This window comes from Canis lupus, chromosome 7, assembly GCF_048164855.1.
Source record: "Canis lupus baileyi chromosome 7, mCanLup2.hap1, whole genome shotgun sequence".
NCBI lineage: Eukaryota > Metazoa > Chordata > Mammalia > Carnivora > Canidae > Canis > Canis lupus.
The window spans coordinates 17,016,140-17,032,035 of NC_132844.1; the positions used below are offsets into that span (position 1 = coordinate 17,016,140).

Below are 15,896 nucleotides of genomic sequence, written 5' to 3' on the forward strand. Positions count from 1 at the left end.
GCATTGACCTCATCAACATATCTCCCCTTTTTTCTACATCATCCAAAACTCTGAAGGAGTTAAGCACAGTGTATAGCATAAAGCTAAGGGAACTAAAATTTTGTGAGAGGAAAAAAGAGGCAACCAAAAGGCAGTTGATCCAGATGCTTCCTTTTCTCTATATAAGTTTAGGATGTATGTGTGTGTGTGTATAGACTTGGCATTTCAACCACTAATGACTGTGGAAATCTTTTAAAATTCATTTTAATTAAGGTAATGAGTTTTTCTTATATGATTCTTACCTGGTTCGGTTCATATACCATTAGTCTGTTCTGATATTGTGCTGTGTTAGTTACCCCACCTGGAATGGATTAACATGTGTTAGAGCTTTCATGAATACGAAATAGGATATTCCAACGTAAGAATGAGATACAATTAAAGGAAAATTAGCTACTGCTGAGGATCTGTTTGTATACCCTCGTGGTGAACCCATGACATAATTAAGAAGCTTATTGTTGAAGCAGTTTCATTTTCAAGAAACATTTCAGAAGCAATTCAATTGAGAGCAAGCAACAAGTATGCTGAGATTACCAAGAGGTCCCAATTCTGGCAAGCTGCTCTGCATGGCCAGAATGAGGGGCAAAGTATGGAAGGAACAAAACACACATGGACAAGTCTCTATGAAATTTATGCCCAGGACAGAATTATATGGAAAATTCTTGTCCTTAGCTAAACTGGCAATTTTACAGCTCTAACCTTCTGTACACAAACACAGTGATATCTTGATAACTCTTTGGAGGAACTATATCTAAGAAAAGACATGACTTATCAAAAGAAATCTAGAGCCAGAGCCAGAACATAATGGGAGCCATCAATGTGAGTCACATATGCAAATTTAAATTTTCCAGTAGCCACATTAAAAACTGAAAAGAAATATTGAAAGTAAACTTAATATAAATTTTATTTTACTCAACATAGGCCAAATATTATTATTTCAGTGTGAAACTAATATAAAAATTATGGAGGTACCTTATATTCTTTTTTTTACATATTGTCTTGAAAATCCAATATATATTTGACACAGCACATCTCAAACCAGATTATCCACATTTCAAGTGCTCTAATAAGGCACATGTGACTATGGGTGACCATATTGGACAGCACACATCTAGAGCACTGCACACAGTCGGTATTGTTATCAACTTTTCTAAAGCCTCCTGACAACTGCTTAGATCCAAGACTCAAGACCTTCTGCTTAATCAAGAACCACTAAAAAATCATCACATTTCTAACAAAGTTTCTCTTATCTGTCCTCATGCTTCCTTTCACATTTGTGGTGTGCAGTGAACCCTATAAAACCCAGAAATTACTGATTCTACTTTAATTTTTACCACCAAATAGGAAAACTAAAAACCATATAAAACAGGACTATAAGAAAATCACACTAGGAGATATTAAATGTTAGGTAAGAAAATAGCAAGAATATGAGAACGTCCCCCCCCCCCAAATCTCCTTAGAAATAGTGCTTTTTAATCGCTTCTCGGCCTTTTGGCTAAGATCAAGTGTAGAAATAGTGCTTTTTATATAGTTCTAGATGCTCATTTAAAATGAGCAACATAAAAAAAAAATAAATAAAATAAAATAAAATGAGCAACATTTTCATAAGTATCACAAAGAAGCAGCTAATTTTGCAATAAAGATCTCAAACTGAACCAGACTAAAAGTCTTTTCTATTGAAATTTTTTGAATTCAAAAAGTGTATACTGTTACAATAATGACCAAAACAGCCTTAACATTTTTCTCAGTTTGACTCAACTTTACTTTATCTTTCAATCTCTAGGCCCCTGACATCCCTTATCTTAAAGGACTTAACTTTAGAAACCCTGTAAATGCTTTCTCCACCTCCGCGAGATACAAATCACTTAAGAAGCTTCTTGCAAGTTGTACAACCTGGGAATAACTTCCTCAGAGACCTAGGAGCCATCCCATTGAAATATAATCATCAAGGAAGATGATGTTCCTATCTCCCAGTTTCTATGCAGGAGGGTGGGAGCCTCACTCTGATGGGTGCCAGTCAGCAAACACAAATGGCCTAATTACAGTGAAAAACATTTACAAAATCAGAGGGAGCTGAATATGCTCAATACATCACATTGATCAACCTTCCTCCAAAGCTCCTTCAGTATTTTTCTCATAAAGTTCAGTGTTGTTTTTTTTAAGATTTTATTTATTCATGAGAGACACACAGAGAGAGGCAGAGACATAGGTAGAGGGAAAAGCAGGCTCCCTGCAAGGAGACCAATGAGGGACTTGATCCCTGGACCTGGGATCACACCCTGAACCCAAGGCAGAAGCTCAACTGCTGACCCACCCAGGCATCCCAAGATCAGTGTTTCGAAACCCTCCTACCTCTTATTCTTCAGAGGAGTTGATATCAGACTGCATTCTGGTCTCCCTCCCCTATTGCAATAGTCTTGAACAAAGTCTTCCCTGCCTGCTTAACTTTGCCCAGTATAATTTTTGCTTTGACGGTTCAGTCCTTAGAATAAGTCACTACCATCAACTCTGTGGCCAGGAATTAAGTCAATGAGAATCCAGAGGATTTGTGCACAATCCTCAACTGAGCTGAATAACCAATCAATACTAATGGATACATAAAGGGAAAGGGAACCTGTCCAGGCCAATCATTACTCTCTCATTCAACCCCAATAAGGAGATCATATCTTTCATATTAATTGACTATGGCTTTTATTAACTGGAGGGCTTTTTTTTAAATTCTCTCTGAAGCCTGCAACTACTTTTAAGATCAATGAAAGCTTTATCTGCAGAGTAAATTCACAAAGAACAGAGAGAAACGAGCTTCCTGCCCTCAAAGAGTCTTCTCTGCATTTCTTATTGAATGTCTCATTTTAAAATAAAATCAAAGGAAAAGAAAATACACTTAAGCAAGCAGAGGCTGAAATGCCTACATAGAGTCAAAATGTATGTCCAAATAAACACAGAGGTATGTTTGCTTTTTCCTCCCAACCTTCCTTTTCTTATCTGATTAAAAATTGAATGTCCAATCATTCTTTCTTAGCATAACTACATAAGAATAATCAAATCTATTGAGACCTCACAAGTCTTCAGGGTTAAAATGATTGCCAAGTGCTTTTGATCTGGGCCATAACCACCAGATTAATGTCCAGCTCACCTATAATCATTTCTCCAAATGAGAGGGAGCAGAGGGTAAAGCTCCCACCCATTATTTCAAAACTTTGACAGTTTCTCTCCTTGTTTTAGAAATATGGGACAGAATTAATATCTACTGCAGTAAACTATCTGTTTATGACACTATTTGAAAATATTTACACTACTATATGTATCAGGCTCTGCCCATTATAGATTAAATGTACAACCAATGGATTAGAATGTAGCTATTACAACCTCTCTCCTAGGCAGGGCACACAATTTATCTTCATGCTCTTCAGACTTATTATTTACTCTCTTCTACAGTTGCATTTGTAATAGTTTCCCCCCCTCCTTAATCAGCACGCAGTAATTAGATTCCTTACCCTTACATACAAATTTTCACTCACATGACAATGTTTAAAAATGAGATACTGGGTTACTAGGTGAAAGTAAAAATAAAAATCCTAGTTAGTTATTTGGTTGATTACTTCTGGAATGTTAAACCACAGGAGGTGCCTAAAAACCTAGTGTTGTAACTTTTGCCAAGTCAGGATTGCAAGGGAGAACCTTAGAAATTGGTTTTATTGCTTTCCTCCTTTGAAATAATTTACAAATGATCATATAAATAAAAACCATTTGTTCTCAATACAAAAAATAAATTTCAAAAAAGCATCCAACTTTGTGGCCCACATTTCTTTAGCAGTGTTATTTGCAGAGCTTTATCATTACATTCTCTTCACATAACACTCTTCACTTTTAGATTAATCTGCTGAAATGAGATGCTAAGGATTTGCATACAGATTTGACTATACAAAAATAGATATGGAATTAATAACAGTCTCTATATGTTTTAATTTCTCCTAGACTGGAGTACCCTTGCCTGCAGCAGTATTCCTGGCTTTGAAAGTCATCAAGCTGATTTGCCTGCTCTGGGTTATGATGCCACATGCTGCTATACTGTCCCCTGCAATCAAAGCACTTGCAAAGATAGATTCTATGCCTCCCTCTATCGAGTACATTTCATAGATTGGCAGTTTTGATCTCCCTCCCCCACCCCAGGGGGGGATAATCTGCATCTTAACAGCTTTCTATAGATACATTTGTCATTAAATATGCCATCTCGTATCAGCATCCATTTTTAAAGCCAAGTTTTCCCTAACTTTGAAGTGCCACAGTCCAAGTTGACTTTTCAGCCAAAATTGAAAATGAACAACCCTGTCTTATACTTTTGAACTGTGACTTAAAGATATACTGCAGGTTCCCCCAAAGTCAAATAAGTCTTTAAAAACTGCCAGAAGGAATGAAAAGTTACCACCATGCTACCAGCAATGAGAAATGCTTTCTATCATCAAGACAGAGTAAAGCATTTTTCTTAAGCTTCCCTGTTCAGCTCTTCACAAAACGTGGTGACAAATGGATGAACGCGAACCGAAGAAAGGATGACAGGTGGTTGCCAAACAAGCGATTTTTGTCTCCACTACTGCAAGTCACTGACTCCCAAACTCACTGTGCTCAAAAGCAGCAACTGGTCGATAACTGACAATGTCTACATAATACTGGGTTTAGGAAAACAGCTCTCAATGTATATTGGTCAGGGTAAGTCAAGTCAGGGGCTCTATCTATTTTTTTCCTCCGAGGAGAGAAAGTACATCTGTTGATACAGAGTCCTCTATACTACACTGTTTAGTAGAAACCTGCAGTACATGATACAGCACTTGTACCCTTAGAAGGACGGAGTGGAATGCACAGAACTGAACGTGTCCGCGCTCTCAGGGAAGACACTGCAGGCTGGAACTCTGCCAACTGAGGACTGCGGAAAACCATCTCAAGTTCTCTGCAGCTCTCCTGGAGCCTGCAGGGTCCAGCGTTAGGCTGGTCCAGGGGCAGAGTCTCAGGACGGGCTGGGGCATCACCCCGCACAGGTTCCTTTAGGACCATCTTTGTGAGAGAATTTAACACAGCCAGGCTCAGGTTCCTTTTATGCAAACTGGAGATGACACTATCTCTCCCACAGGTTTTGGATTCAGAGCGCACAGCTTAAAGGCAACCCACACACAGAGGAAGTTCACTACAGTGCGGCAGTAGTTTATTTATGGGAGTTTCTTATCATTTCCATAAAAAGTACAAATGAGTATATATGGAATATTGAAAATATAATGAAGTATAGAATATTGAATTAAGGAATGAATTTTGTCTGAAAGTAGTAGTATTTTTTTTTAACTTTTTTTTTAGTATTTTTTTTTTCTAAGAATGAGATTGCTGGCTGGTCTATAAGGTATCAAAGGCTTTTTTTCTTTAATAGTTTAAAGCTTCGCCTCTCTAAATAAGCTCTGATTCTCAAAAAACTAAAACTTCACACTTTTTGTCTAATTACCAAATGAATGACTGGCATTGGGTGTGAGTTCACATTAGTCATTTTTTTAAAAAAGCCAAACTCATTACTAGTCCTTAATAAAAGGGACACCATGGGAATATTTACAATAAATAAAATTTACAATGAAAGATAAACTTTTATATTACCTAGTTTTACACAGTAGACTGTCCGTATTTTTAGTGTTCATAACACTACAAAAACGGTAAAAGAATCTTTCTACTGAATTAGCATCTTGAATAGGAGCATACTTAATCCATGCATCAAATTAAAACTACTATCCATATTATTTCTGTCACACTTGAGGAAACCACACAAATGGATGGGTAATTAATAGACTCAAAATCCGTAAAGAAAAGTCTCAAATTTACAAAATACCTATAAAGAAAGGGTGATGCACTTGAAAATATAAATTTGTAAATTATGTTTACGTCACCTAGAGAGAACAGATACAAACTTGTGATGCAAAACATGTAAATAATGCACCATGTGTTATTTAAGATAAGTGCGATGATAAATGAAGATAAAATCCACCACAATGCAGATGTCATCTGCCCTTTAAAAATCTCAATGAAATTCCAACTCCCATTCCTCATTCTATAGAAAGGTGAAATCTTGCCTCCAAAGATTTCTGCACGTTCCAAGCAGAGTTAAGCTCTCAAGGTCACCTCTACCTGTCTCTAGTGTCCTGGCTTGCTGTATTCTTGTTGAGTCTTTAATCTCCCTCCTGCCATCAAATTCTTTCACCACTTCCCATTTCCATGATGCAGCTTTAGCTTTCTCTCCTCTTAGAAATAAAAAAATGACATATTTCCCATATTTTTAGGTAAAGTAATTCAGCTCCCTCTTTATTCTACCTTTTTTTTAGATCCATCTGGTCAGACACAAATGGATCACCTAAACAAAGACTGTTCTCTCCACAAAAAGGAGAGAATGTCTATTTTGTGGCTCATCTCTTGTGCCCTGAGAAAGTGGTCAAACAATTAAAGATAATCAAGTGATCGTTGATCTAAACAAGTCTCCAGGAATGACAATTCTTCAGTATATCTTTGACTTTCAGTCATGTCATTCGGGAATTCTTTTTACAATGTAAGCATCTGTTTTTGAGACCTTTATTGTAGCGATAAACAACTGGATTGTACGGTTTTATGGGGAAAGCATGGTTTTCAAAAACCAGAGACACAGAGATCAAATTCTGACTTTGTCAAATACCAGCTGTGTGATCTATCAAAATTATTTAACATCTTTAAGCCTCATCTCCTGAGCAGCAATGGGAGGGTAAACAAAGTGCTACTTCTCGAGAATAAAGGGAAGTCCATTTAGGATGAAACCTCTGTTAATTATTTTGGAGACTGAAGGTGATGGCTTGAAAGCCATTTAGCTCTTTTATCTTAATGTTTATATACTTAGTTAGCCATTTGGCTCCTTCAAAAGCATTGTGGATGGTCATTTCTGTTTGGTTTCATCTCACTGCAATACTATGGTGGTTTTGTTTTTGTCTTTTTCAGATGGGGAAGAGTAAAGGCTGGGGGAGAAGTGAAAAGAAAAGAAAAGGCTGGAGAGGGTTGTAAGAGTCTAAAGCAATGAAGAAGAAATTTCATTCTTAAGGGGATAGCAGGTCACTAAGAACTTTTAAGTGGACATACCACATCTTCAAGCTCCAAACCTCCAGCAGGCCGGTGGCTTCCTCATATGGTAGCTGCCCGCAGGGGCGACAGACAGATACTCTCTCATGTACTTACTTGAGACACACATTTGTTCTCCCTCAAGCAAACCTTAAGTCCTTGACACTCACCTAACCCAACAAGCTGAACCCTTCCAATAGGATCCTTTGGACTATTCACAGCCTAAAATCCTTCCATCTTGAGTGAATCCAAGGATCGGCCCTCTCCATTCTTTAGTGAGTATACAAAAAAAAAAAAAAAAAAACAGAAATGTACAAACTGGGTCACCATCATTTTGCTGTTTCCAACCTTAATAAGAGCTCTGACACTTAATTTTTATTTATTTATTTATTTATTTATTTATTTATTTATTTATTTATTCTTAAATTTACGATACTCACACAGAGAGAGAGAGAGAGAGAGAGAGAGAGGGGCAGAGACACAGGCAGAGGGAGAAGCAGGCTCCATACACCGGGAGCCCGACGTGGGATTCGATCCCGGGTCTCCAGGATCGCGCCCTGGGCCAAAGGCAGGCGCCAAACCGCTGTGCCACCCAGGGATCTCCTGACACTTAATTTTTAAAAACATGTCAGTTCCCTCTGCTTTATCTCAGAGGCTTTTTTACCAACCCCTGCCCCCCACCTCCACCCCTGCCCTGGAAGGCCACCTCCCTTAGACCCTCTACATGGTCCTGACATAGCACAACTTCAACAGACAACCCTGTTTCTCACTTGATTCCATCAACAAGGAACCTCCTCAGGTTCCTGACCCTCATGTGGGAGCTTCTCTAGGTCCACACCTAGAGTTGTCCCTCATCTTCCAAGATTAGAGCTTGAGGGGTCTCCCCTTCTCCTGTCCAAATCCCTCCTGCCTGTTTGAGACCCTGTGCCTATTGTCATCATAGTGTCCCATGGACTTTGCACCATTCCTAGAGGATACGCTTAGCCTTTACCAACCAAAGAATGACCCCTTCCCTTCACCTTCAATTTTGCTCTCTCCTTTCCTTTATCTACCAGTATGCTTAATGCACTTGCATCCTTTAAAAAAAGTTCCCTCCTTTGACTCTGGATTTCTCCCGATAGCTACTCTCTCTTCTCTCAGCCAAACTCCCATCTTTTTCTTTCCTTCCTATTCTTTTTTCTGAAAAAAGTATGTGTGTACCTAAAAACAAAACAGCACATCCTCTCCTGGTAGGTAGGTGGAGCATAAGAATCAGAAAGTTGTCGGGTAAACTCCAACTTAGGAAACCAAATTGAGATGGTATCCCAGCTTCTGACCTATACTTGCACTTTCTACTTCGTCATTTTCCTTCCATGCCCCAAGCTACCACATTCTTGCTTCTACTTTCTTCCATTCCCCTAAAGCTACTTTCACTAAAGTTACCAAGGGGTTCCTGATTGAAAATTACAGAGAAAATGAATATTCTGGACCGTGATGTCCCAGCAGTACTGGGCACCTCTCACCATGCCCTTTCCATTTTGGTTTTGATTTAACACTCCTCCTCTGACCTTGCCCATCCCACATTCTCAGGCTTATTCCTCAGACCCCTCCTCTGCACCCTCCTCCCTACTAGCTCCCAACCTTCCGCATTGGTCTCTTTCCATCTACCTCTTGCCCATCTGTCTCCTCTCACTCTCCTCTGCCTCATCTCATCTCATCTGATCTGCTGTGAGACCCTCCTCTCTGATATTTGCTCCAAAAAATAGAAGAAAAGGTCCTGTCTCTGAGTCTGAGGGGTGAGGGTTTTGAGGAAGTTCCAGGCAGTGAAGGGTGGCTGAGGAGGAGCTGAGGGGGGCAGGGGTAGCGAGGATGGAAGGACACTAGTGTAGGGCACAAAGAGGACTCGGAGAGCTGAGCAGATCCCACACCAAGCCCTCCTGTCAACTGGCCTCTTCCAGTTGACAGGATTTAGCTGTCTTGGCATAGGCACAGATAAAGTGGACCACTGGGTTGGTCCAGAGCCAGTGCTTGCTAGATGGCAGGAGAACTATTGAAATATTTGGACCATGAAGCCCACTCACAAGGAAAGGGAAGGGTTAATGAGTAAATGGGAAGCAGCCAGTGGACCTAAGGCCAAGTTAGGATGAAGGTGCTATGAACCTTCGTGAAACCCGCATTAAGTCCTCCTTGCTTTACACCACTTCTGTCCCTGAGAAAAGACTTCGATCCTCATATCTATCACCCAGAATACCATAATCATTTGTTGAAGAGTCTGTTCCCTCTACCACACTGTGAGTCCCAATTCAGGATGTAGGTCTTACTCTCCTTTGTCAGTCCACACTAGCCTGGAAGAAGACTAAGGGAGGATAGGAAAGTTGCTCAGCATCTCCTGGCCAGTGAGAAGCAGAGCAAGTCCCACATGCCCTGTGACCTCAGGATACCATAAGCCAGCCTTTACTGCACCCCCATATTAATTACCAATATTTTGTATGTGACTTTTTAGATACAAGTAAAGTATTATTTACAAACCTAGAGAAAAGCTAAAGCTATAGCATTTAAAAAATGTTTATGAAATTTACATTGTTCTAATTTTAATGAATACTAGAAAAGCCAAAGTCCCTTTAGTAGGTTTGAAAAAATTAAAGTTATTTTAAATGGGGCAATGCAAGCTTCATATAAATTTAATCAAGATGAAAATAAACATATCCTCTAGGGAGTTAAAGAAGCATTAACAAATGTTCTTTCATTAATGAAATATCTGAAGAGTTCTTTGATTGTCAGCTCCTAGAGGGTAGGAAGTGTGTTTGCTGAATTAATCTTTTTATCTATGAACCAGCACAAGACTAAGTAAGGATGTAGCATTCACCAAGAGAATCAGGAAAGCACTAAATACCACTTTTGAATAAATATAGTAGCATTTGTCTTATGTTTATAGTTTTAAAGCACTAATTTTGTGGTTAGCTTCCCATTATCTTGGTGCCATTTGACAAAAATGAAAAGGTAAGTTGTTCTGCAAGACGAGCTCAGGATTAATTTTCACTCACAAAAAAGGGATCTTTTTAGTAGTTCACAAACAATACCTCACAATGGAAGGCATACCTTTTAAAGCACAACGACAGAATATTTAATGCTTCTTTTGCTTCAGTATTGTGAATTTCAAGTAGAAATGATGTAGAGCATTTGTGAATTGGGTCACAGTGTCAAATGCTACAGGAGCCTGTAAAATTTGACTATCTCTAACATCTTAAATTAAATGCTAATGGGCATATCCATACAGCCTGATTTTCTGAATTCATCTCTGCTTGTTTCATTTTAAAAACCATGGACAGGTTTCAAGGTGTCCTGACCCCAAAATGGACAGAGAAAGGGGAGGGAGTATGCAGAGCCAGTGAACATGCCAGAAATATTGAATCTCTAAAGAGACATTCATTTTGTGTTTTATGGAACAGAAATAAGCTCCTAAAATCCACATTCTAAAATCCTTACTTCTTCACCTCAGGCAAAGCTTGCAAACTACCAGAAGTATGCCAATGACCTGATCCCCTCATCAATTAAATTGGAAATACTTGATTATTTGATAAAGGATAAGGAATAGCCTCAAACATTTTTATTTGCAACAATAAATCTGGGTAACACTTCTAAATCAGTGATAGGGTGACATATACTTGCTTTGTTTTTTTTTAAGGGGGCTGTTAGCAAATCTAGTACCTTTCCCCATCCATGGTTAGATTCACAATTGATTTATTATAAGCTGGTGCTGAGGAAAGAGGCAGACAACTGATGGTATTAGAAATGTCACTGGTGATTTCCTTTTCTTTCCAATTAAAGGTATTGTACTATACACAGGGAAGTGAGTTTTTCATCTCAAGTACACAGTAGGGAGAAACAAACCTGAGAAAATTGTGATTGTTTTCATTAAGTATGGTTAACACAGGCAGCATACATTAGTGCAAAAGAAGAACAAAGGAAATGTATTTCCTTTCACAGTGGGGGAAAAACAAAGTGATAGAGCAATAAGATCTATAATAAGTTGATACATTTAATAAAATGGAAAAGGAAACATACAGACTCATATTGAAAGAGAAATCAGCTTGATACCAGGATGATAGATTTAGCCAGTCTAGGATGAGTTTCTGTGTTTTACTAAGGCCTCACTAAAGAAGATGTTAAATATTTCAAACCTTTAAGAATATGTATGGGAAACTGCAGTATTTTTTAAAAAACTAGTTTTTAAAAGCTAAGAAAACAGGAAATATTTTTTAAAATATTTGTGAGAAATTCATATATAACTTAGAAATGCAATGCAAAATTTAGGAATCCATTAACAACATATGAAAACTAAATGAGTCAATGGAAGGAATATAAGTTGGAAGAAAATATAAATTACATTGATTTCATTAATCCATCATTGTTTTGTTTCCAAGTCAAGCACATATCTGTTCCTTCTATTAGCAAAGGCTTATTTGTAGCCAAGTTTGAAATTTCTTCAGCAAAGCCAACAAGATATAGTCAAGGTGGTTATTTTCTTAAATATTGAAATATATACTTAAAAGATAAATGAAGTTTTTATCTAAAGATATCTACATATACTAATGTTCACACTCATATCTAATGTTTTTGGTATATAAGACCAGCAATTATTGGATCCATCTCATTTATCTTCTTCGTTAATCCAATTCTTAACTTCATTCATTAATTATAGAGCACTTAAAACCTGACATGAGCTATCTTTCTCTAATGAAAATCAATGAATTGCCAATAACTGAGGCATTGTCCTGTAAAGCCAAGACTACCGCTGTCTCCCTGACTATTGAGGACAGTGGAAGGAAAAATGGGCAGAATACAAATGAATTTAATTCAAATGCAAGGGAGAATTTTGTCAGAGCAGATGTTAAACAACTAGAAAAGATTATTGGAGAAAGCTGAGAAGTCTTCAAGATTTACTTAAAGGTGTTTGCTTCTCTCACTTATATCAATGGATAAATCATCCAGACAGAAAATCAATAAGGGAACAGTGTCTTCAATGACACATTAGATCAGATGGACTTAACAGATATACAAAACATTCCAACCAAAAGCAGCAGAATATAAAATCTTTTCAATTGCACATGGAGCATTCTCCAGGAGAGATCACATGTTAGGCAACAAAACAAGTCTCTATACATTTAAGAGGATTAAAACTATATCAAGCACCTTTTCTGACCAAAACAGTAAAACTAGAAATCAATTAGAAGAAAAAATGGAAAAAACAGAAACACAAACAACATGCTACTAAATGAACAACAACAACAACAACAAAAAATAGGTCAGTGAAGAAATCAAAGAGAAAATGAAATATTACATGGATACAAATGAAAATGACAACACAAGGGTCAAAAACCTTTTGGCACAGCAAAAGCAGATCTAAGAGGAAAGTTTGTAGTGATACAGGTGTACCTCAAGTAGCAAAATTATTTCAAATAATCTTACACCTAAAAAAACTAGAAAAAGGGCTGCCCAGGTGACTCAGCGGTTTAGCTCCGCCTTCAGCCCAGGGCATGATCTTGGAGACCGGAATCGAGTCCCACGTCCGGCTCCCTGCATGGAGCCTGCTTCTCCCTCTGCCTGTGTCTCTGCCTCTCTCTCTCTCTCTCTCTCTCTCTCTCGAATAAAATAAATCTTAAAAAAAAAAGAAAACTAGAAAAATAAGAACAAAGCCCAAGGTTAGTAGAAGGAAGGAAACAATACAGTTCAGAGTGCATGTAACTGAAACAGAGACTAAAATAACAATAGACAAGATCAGTGGAACCAAGAGATGGTTCATTGAAAAGATAAACCAATAAACCTTTAGACTGACTCATACAGAAGATAAGAGGACTCAAACAAAATCAGAAATGAAGGTAGAGAAGTAACAACCAATATCACCAAAATACAAAGGATTGCAACAAATAACTAGAAAAAAATTTAAGATTCTATTTATTTATTTATTTATTTGAGAGAGAGAGATTGTGCACAAGGGGAATGGCAGGGAGAAGGGAGAAGAAGAGGGAAAGAATCTCAAATAGGCTCCACACTGAGCACTGAGATTGATGCAGGGCTCAATCTCACAGTCTTAAAATCATGACCTAAGCCAAAACCAAAAGTTGGAGGCTTAACCAACTGAGTCACTCATGTGCTCCATCTATGAAAAATTTCATGTCTACAAGTTGAACAACCAGAAAATACAGATAAATTCCTAGAAACATATAATCTTCCAAAACATAGAATCCAGAAATAAACAGAAAATCCAAACAGACAAATTACTAGTAACAAAATTGAATTGGTTATCAAAAATTCCCAACAAACAAAAGCCCAAGACCAGACAGCTACACAGGTGAATTCTACCCAACATTTAAAGAGTTAATACTAATTGTTTTCAGACTATTCCAAAAAATAGAAGAGGAAGGGAAGCTTCCAAATTCATTCTGTGAGGCCAGCATTACCCTGATACCAATACCAGATGAAGACACTACAAAAAAAAAAAAAAAAAAAAGAAAAGAAAAGAAAAAGAAAAAGAAAAACATAGGCCAATATCCCCAGTGAACACAAATGCAAAATTCTTCAAACAAAAGATTAGCAAAATAAATCTAACAATATATTGGGATCATTCACTCTAATAAAGTGGGATTTATTCCTGGGATGCAAGGATAGTTCAATATTCACAAATCAATCAACATGATACATCACAATAACAAAACCATAAGTAAAAACTGTATGATCAGGACTTCTGAAGAAGGTGACAGAGTAGAAGGAACCTAAGCTCACCTTGTCCTACAGCTACAACTAGATAACAACCACTTCAGTGCAAATAACCCAAAACAATGACCTAAAGATGGCAGAACAGACTCTACACAGCTAAATGTAGAGAAGAGGCTACATCAAAGAGGATAGGAAGGGCAGAGACATAGTCAAGAACTAAATGGACCTACAGGAACATCAATAGAAGGAAGGGACTCCATAGCACACAGAGGGAAAAGAAAGGACTCTCATACCAGGAAGCCTACACAGAGAAAATGAATCCCTATATCATTTGGCTTTGAAAAGCAGAGGGGACAAAATTCACAAGATCTTATAATCAGGGGTTTTAAAACCTGGAACTTAAAAAAATCACTAGGCTCATGGGGTGGGAGGGTGAGAGGTAACTGATTCCCCACTATTAAAGATACAGCACAACAAAGAGTCCCACATAGATTCAGCATAGAAGCAGCAGTTTGAGAAACACCTCGGGGTACACAGGAGAAAAAATTGTTAACTACTCTCAGAGTGCATGCTGGAGGGACAGGGATAATTGGGGGACTTTTCAGGAACAAAATAGTTTGGGAGCACAATTTCCCTCCCCCATCCCCAGCCTAGATACATTGATCTCCTGCTGGGCCCAGCACAGTGCCAAAATCCTCCACATAACTTAAAAGTACCCATCCCATGTCATCTTGCAGACGTGCCCCCACCAGCCAGGCCTCAGCTCCAGATCCCCTTCCACAGCAGAACCACATAAACCTTGCTAACACCACTTGACCTGCCCCTGAATGTTTCTCTATGCCCACTTCCTCCATCCTGGCCTGCCTTGGTTGAGGCAGCTATAGGTCTCGCCTATCAACACAAACCTTGCTGGCACCACACACCCCACCCCACATTCTCCAAAAGTTCAGTGATACTTCATCTCTGGCAAATGCCTGGTCTGGCTCAACTTAATTCTAAGGTGGTCCCACACTAGCTACTAATAATGCAAGTATCAAATCCTGACCACAATAGACAAAGAGGGCCATTGTAGATAAGTGACAACAGCAGGACATACACAACATGCATTCAAAACATCCCTAAAGTACCAGGTTTTGGTGAATAGGGGACATTGCACTGCAAGGAACTCTAGGACCTGTTCTTCATAAGGCCATTATTTTCAAGAGCAAAAGATGTAGCTTATTTTCCCTACACATAGAAACAGACACAGAGAGTTACACAAAATGAGGAGACAGAGGAATATGTTCAAAATGAAATAACAGGACAAAATCACAGCAAAAAATATAAACAAAACAGAGATAAATAATAAGCCTGATAGAGAATTTAAAGTAATGGTCATAAAGATACTCACTTAACTGGAGGAAAGAAAAGAGGATTTCAGTGAGACCCTTAACAAAAAGATAGTAACAGTAAAAAGAACCCATCAGAGATAAAGGACTCAATAACTGAAATTAAATGTATACTAGATGGAATACATAGCACACTACAGGAAGAAGAAGAATGGATCAGTGACCTAAAGTACTGGGTAATGGAGAGCAATCAAGCTGAACAGGAAAGAAAAAAATAATAAAAAATGAAAATAGACTTAGGGAACTAAGTGACACCATCATGCATAATAATATTAGAATTATAGGGATCCCAGAAGGAGAAGAGGGAGAAAAGGGGACAGAGAATTTATTTGAAGAAATAATAACTGAAAATTTCCCACATATGGGGAAACAAATCCAGTTCCAGAAGCCACAGAGAGCCCCCAACAAATTCAACCCTAAGAGGTACACACCAAGACACATAGTACTTAAAATGGCAAAAAGTAGTGATAAACAGAGAATTTTATTTTACTTTTTTTAAAGATTTTATTTATTCATGAGACACAGAGAGAGAGAGAGGCAGAGACACAGGCAGAGGGAGAAGGAGGGCTCCATGCATGGAGCCTGAGGTGGGACTCAATCCCAGGTCTCCAGGATCAGGCCCTGGGCTGAAGGCAGCACTAAACCGTTGAGCCACCCGGGCTGCTC

The 15,896-nt window shown here is 38.3% G+C and overlaps 1 protein-coding gene and 1 pseudogene across 14 annotated transcripts in view; one reads left to right on the top strand and one right to left on the bottom strand.

Moving 5' to 3' along the window:
• Window positions 1-15,896, bottom strand: part of KLHL32 (kelch like family member 32) — a 234,897-nt gene that overhangs the window by 29,943 nt on the left and 189,058 nt on the right. For 13 of the 14 annotated variants that reach the window (XM_072832002.1, XM_072832009.1, XM_072832008.1 and 10 more), the window contains one exon: window positions 282-340. The exons of the other annotated variant lie outside the window; for it this stretch is intronic. In XM_072832002.1, coding sequence (XP_072688103.1) covers window positions 282-340 — 59 coding nt within the window. Of the gene's footprint in view, window positions 1-281; window positions 341-15,896 lie in introns of those variants that run through there. 14 annotated transcript variants of the gene reach the window in all.
• On the top strand, window positions 1,512-1,612 carry LOC140637454 (U2 spliceosomal RNA; annotated as a pseudogene).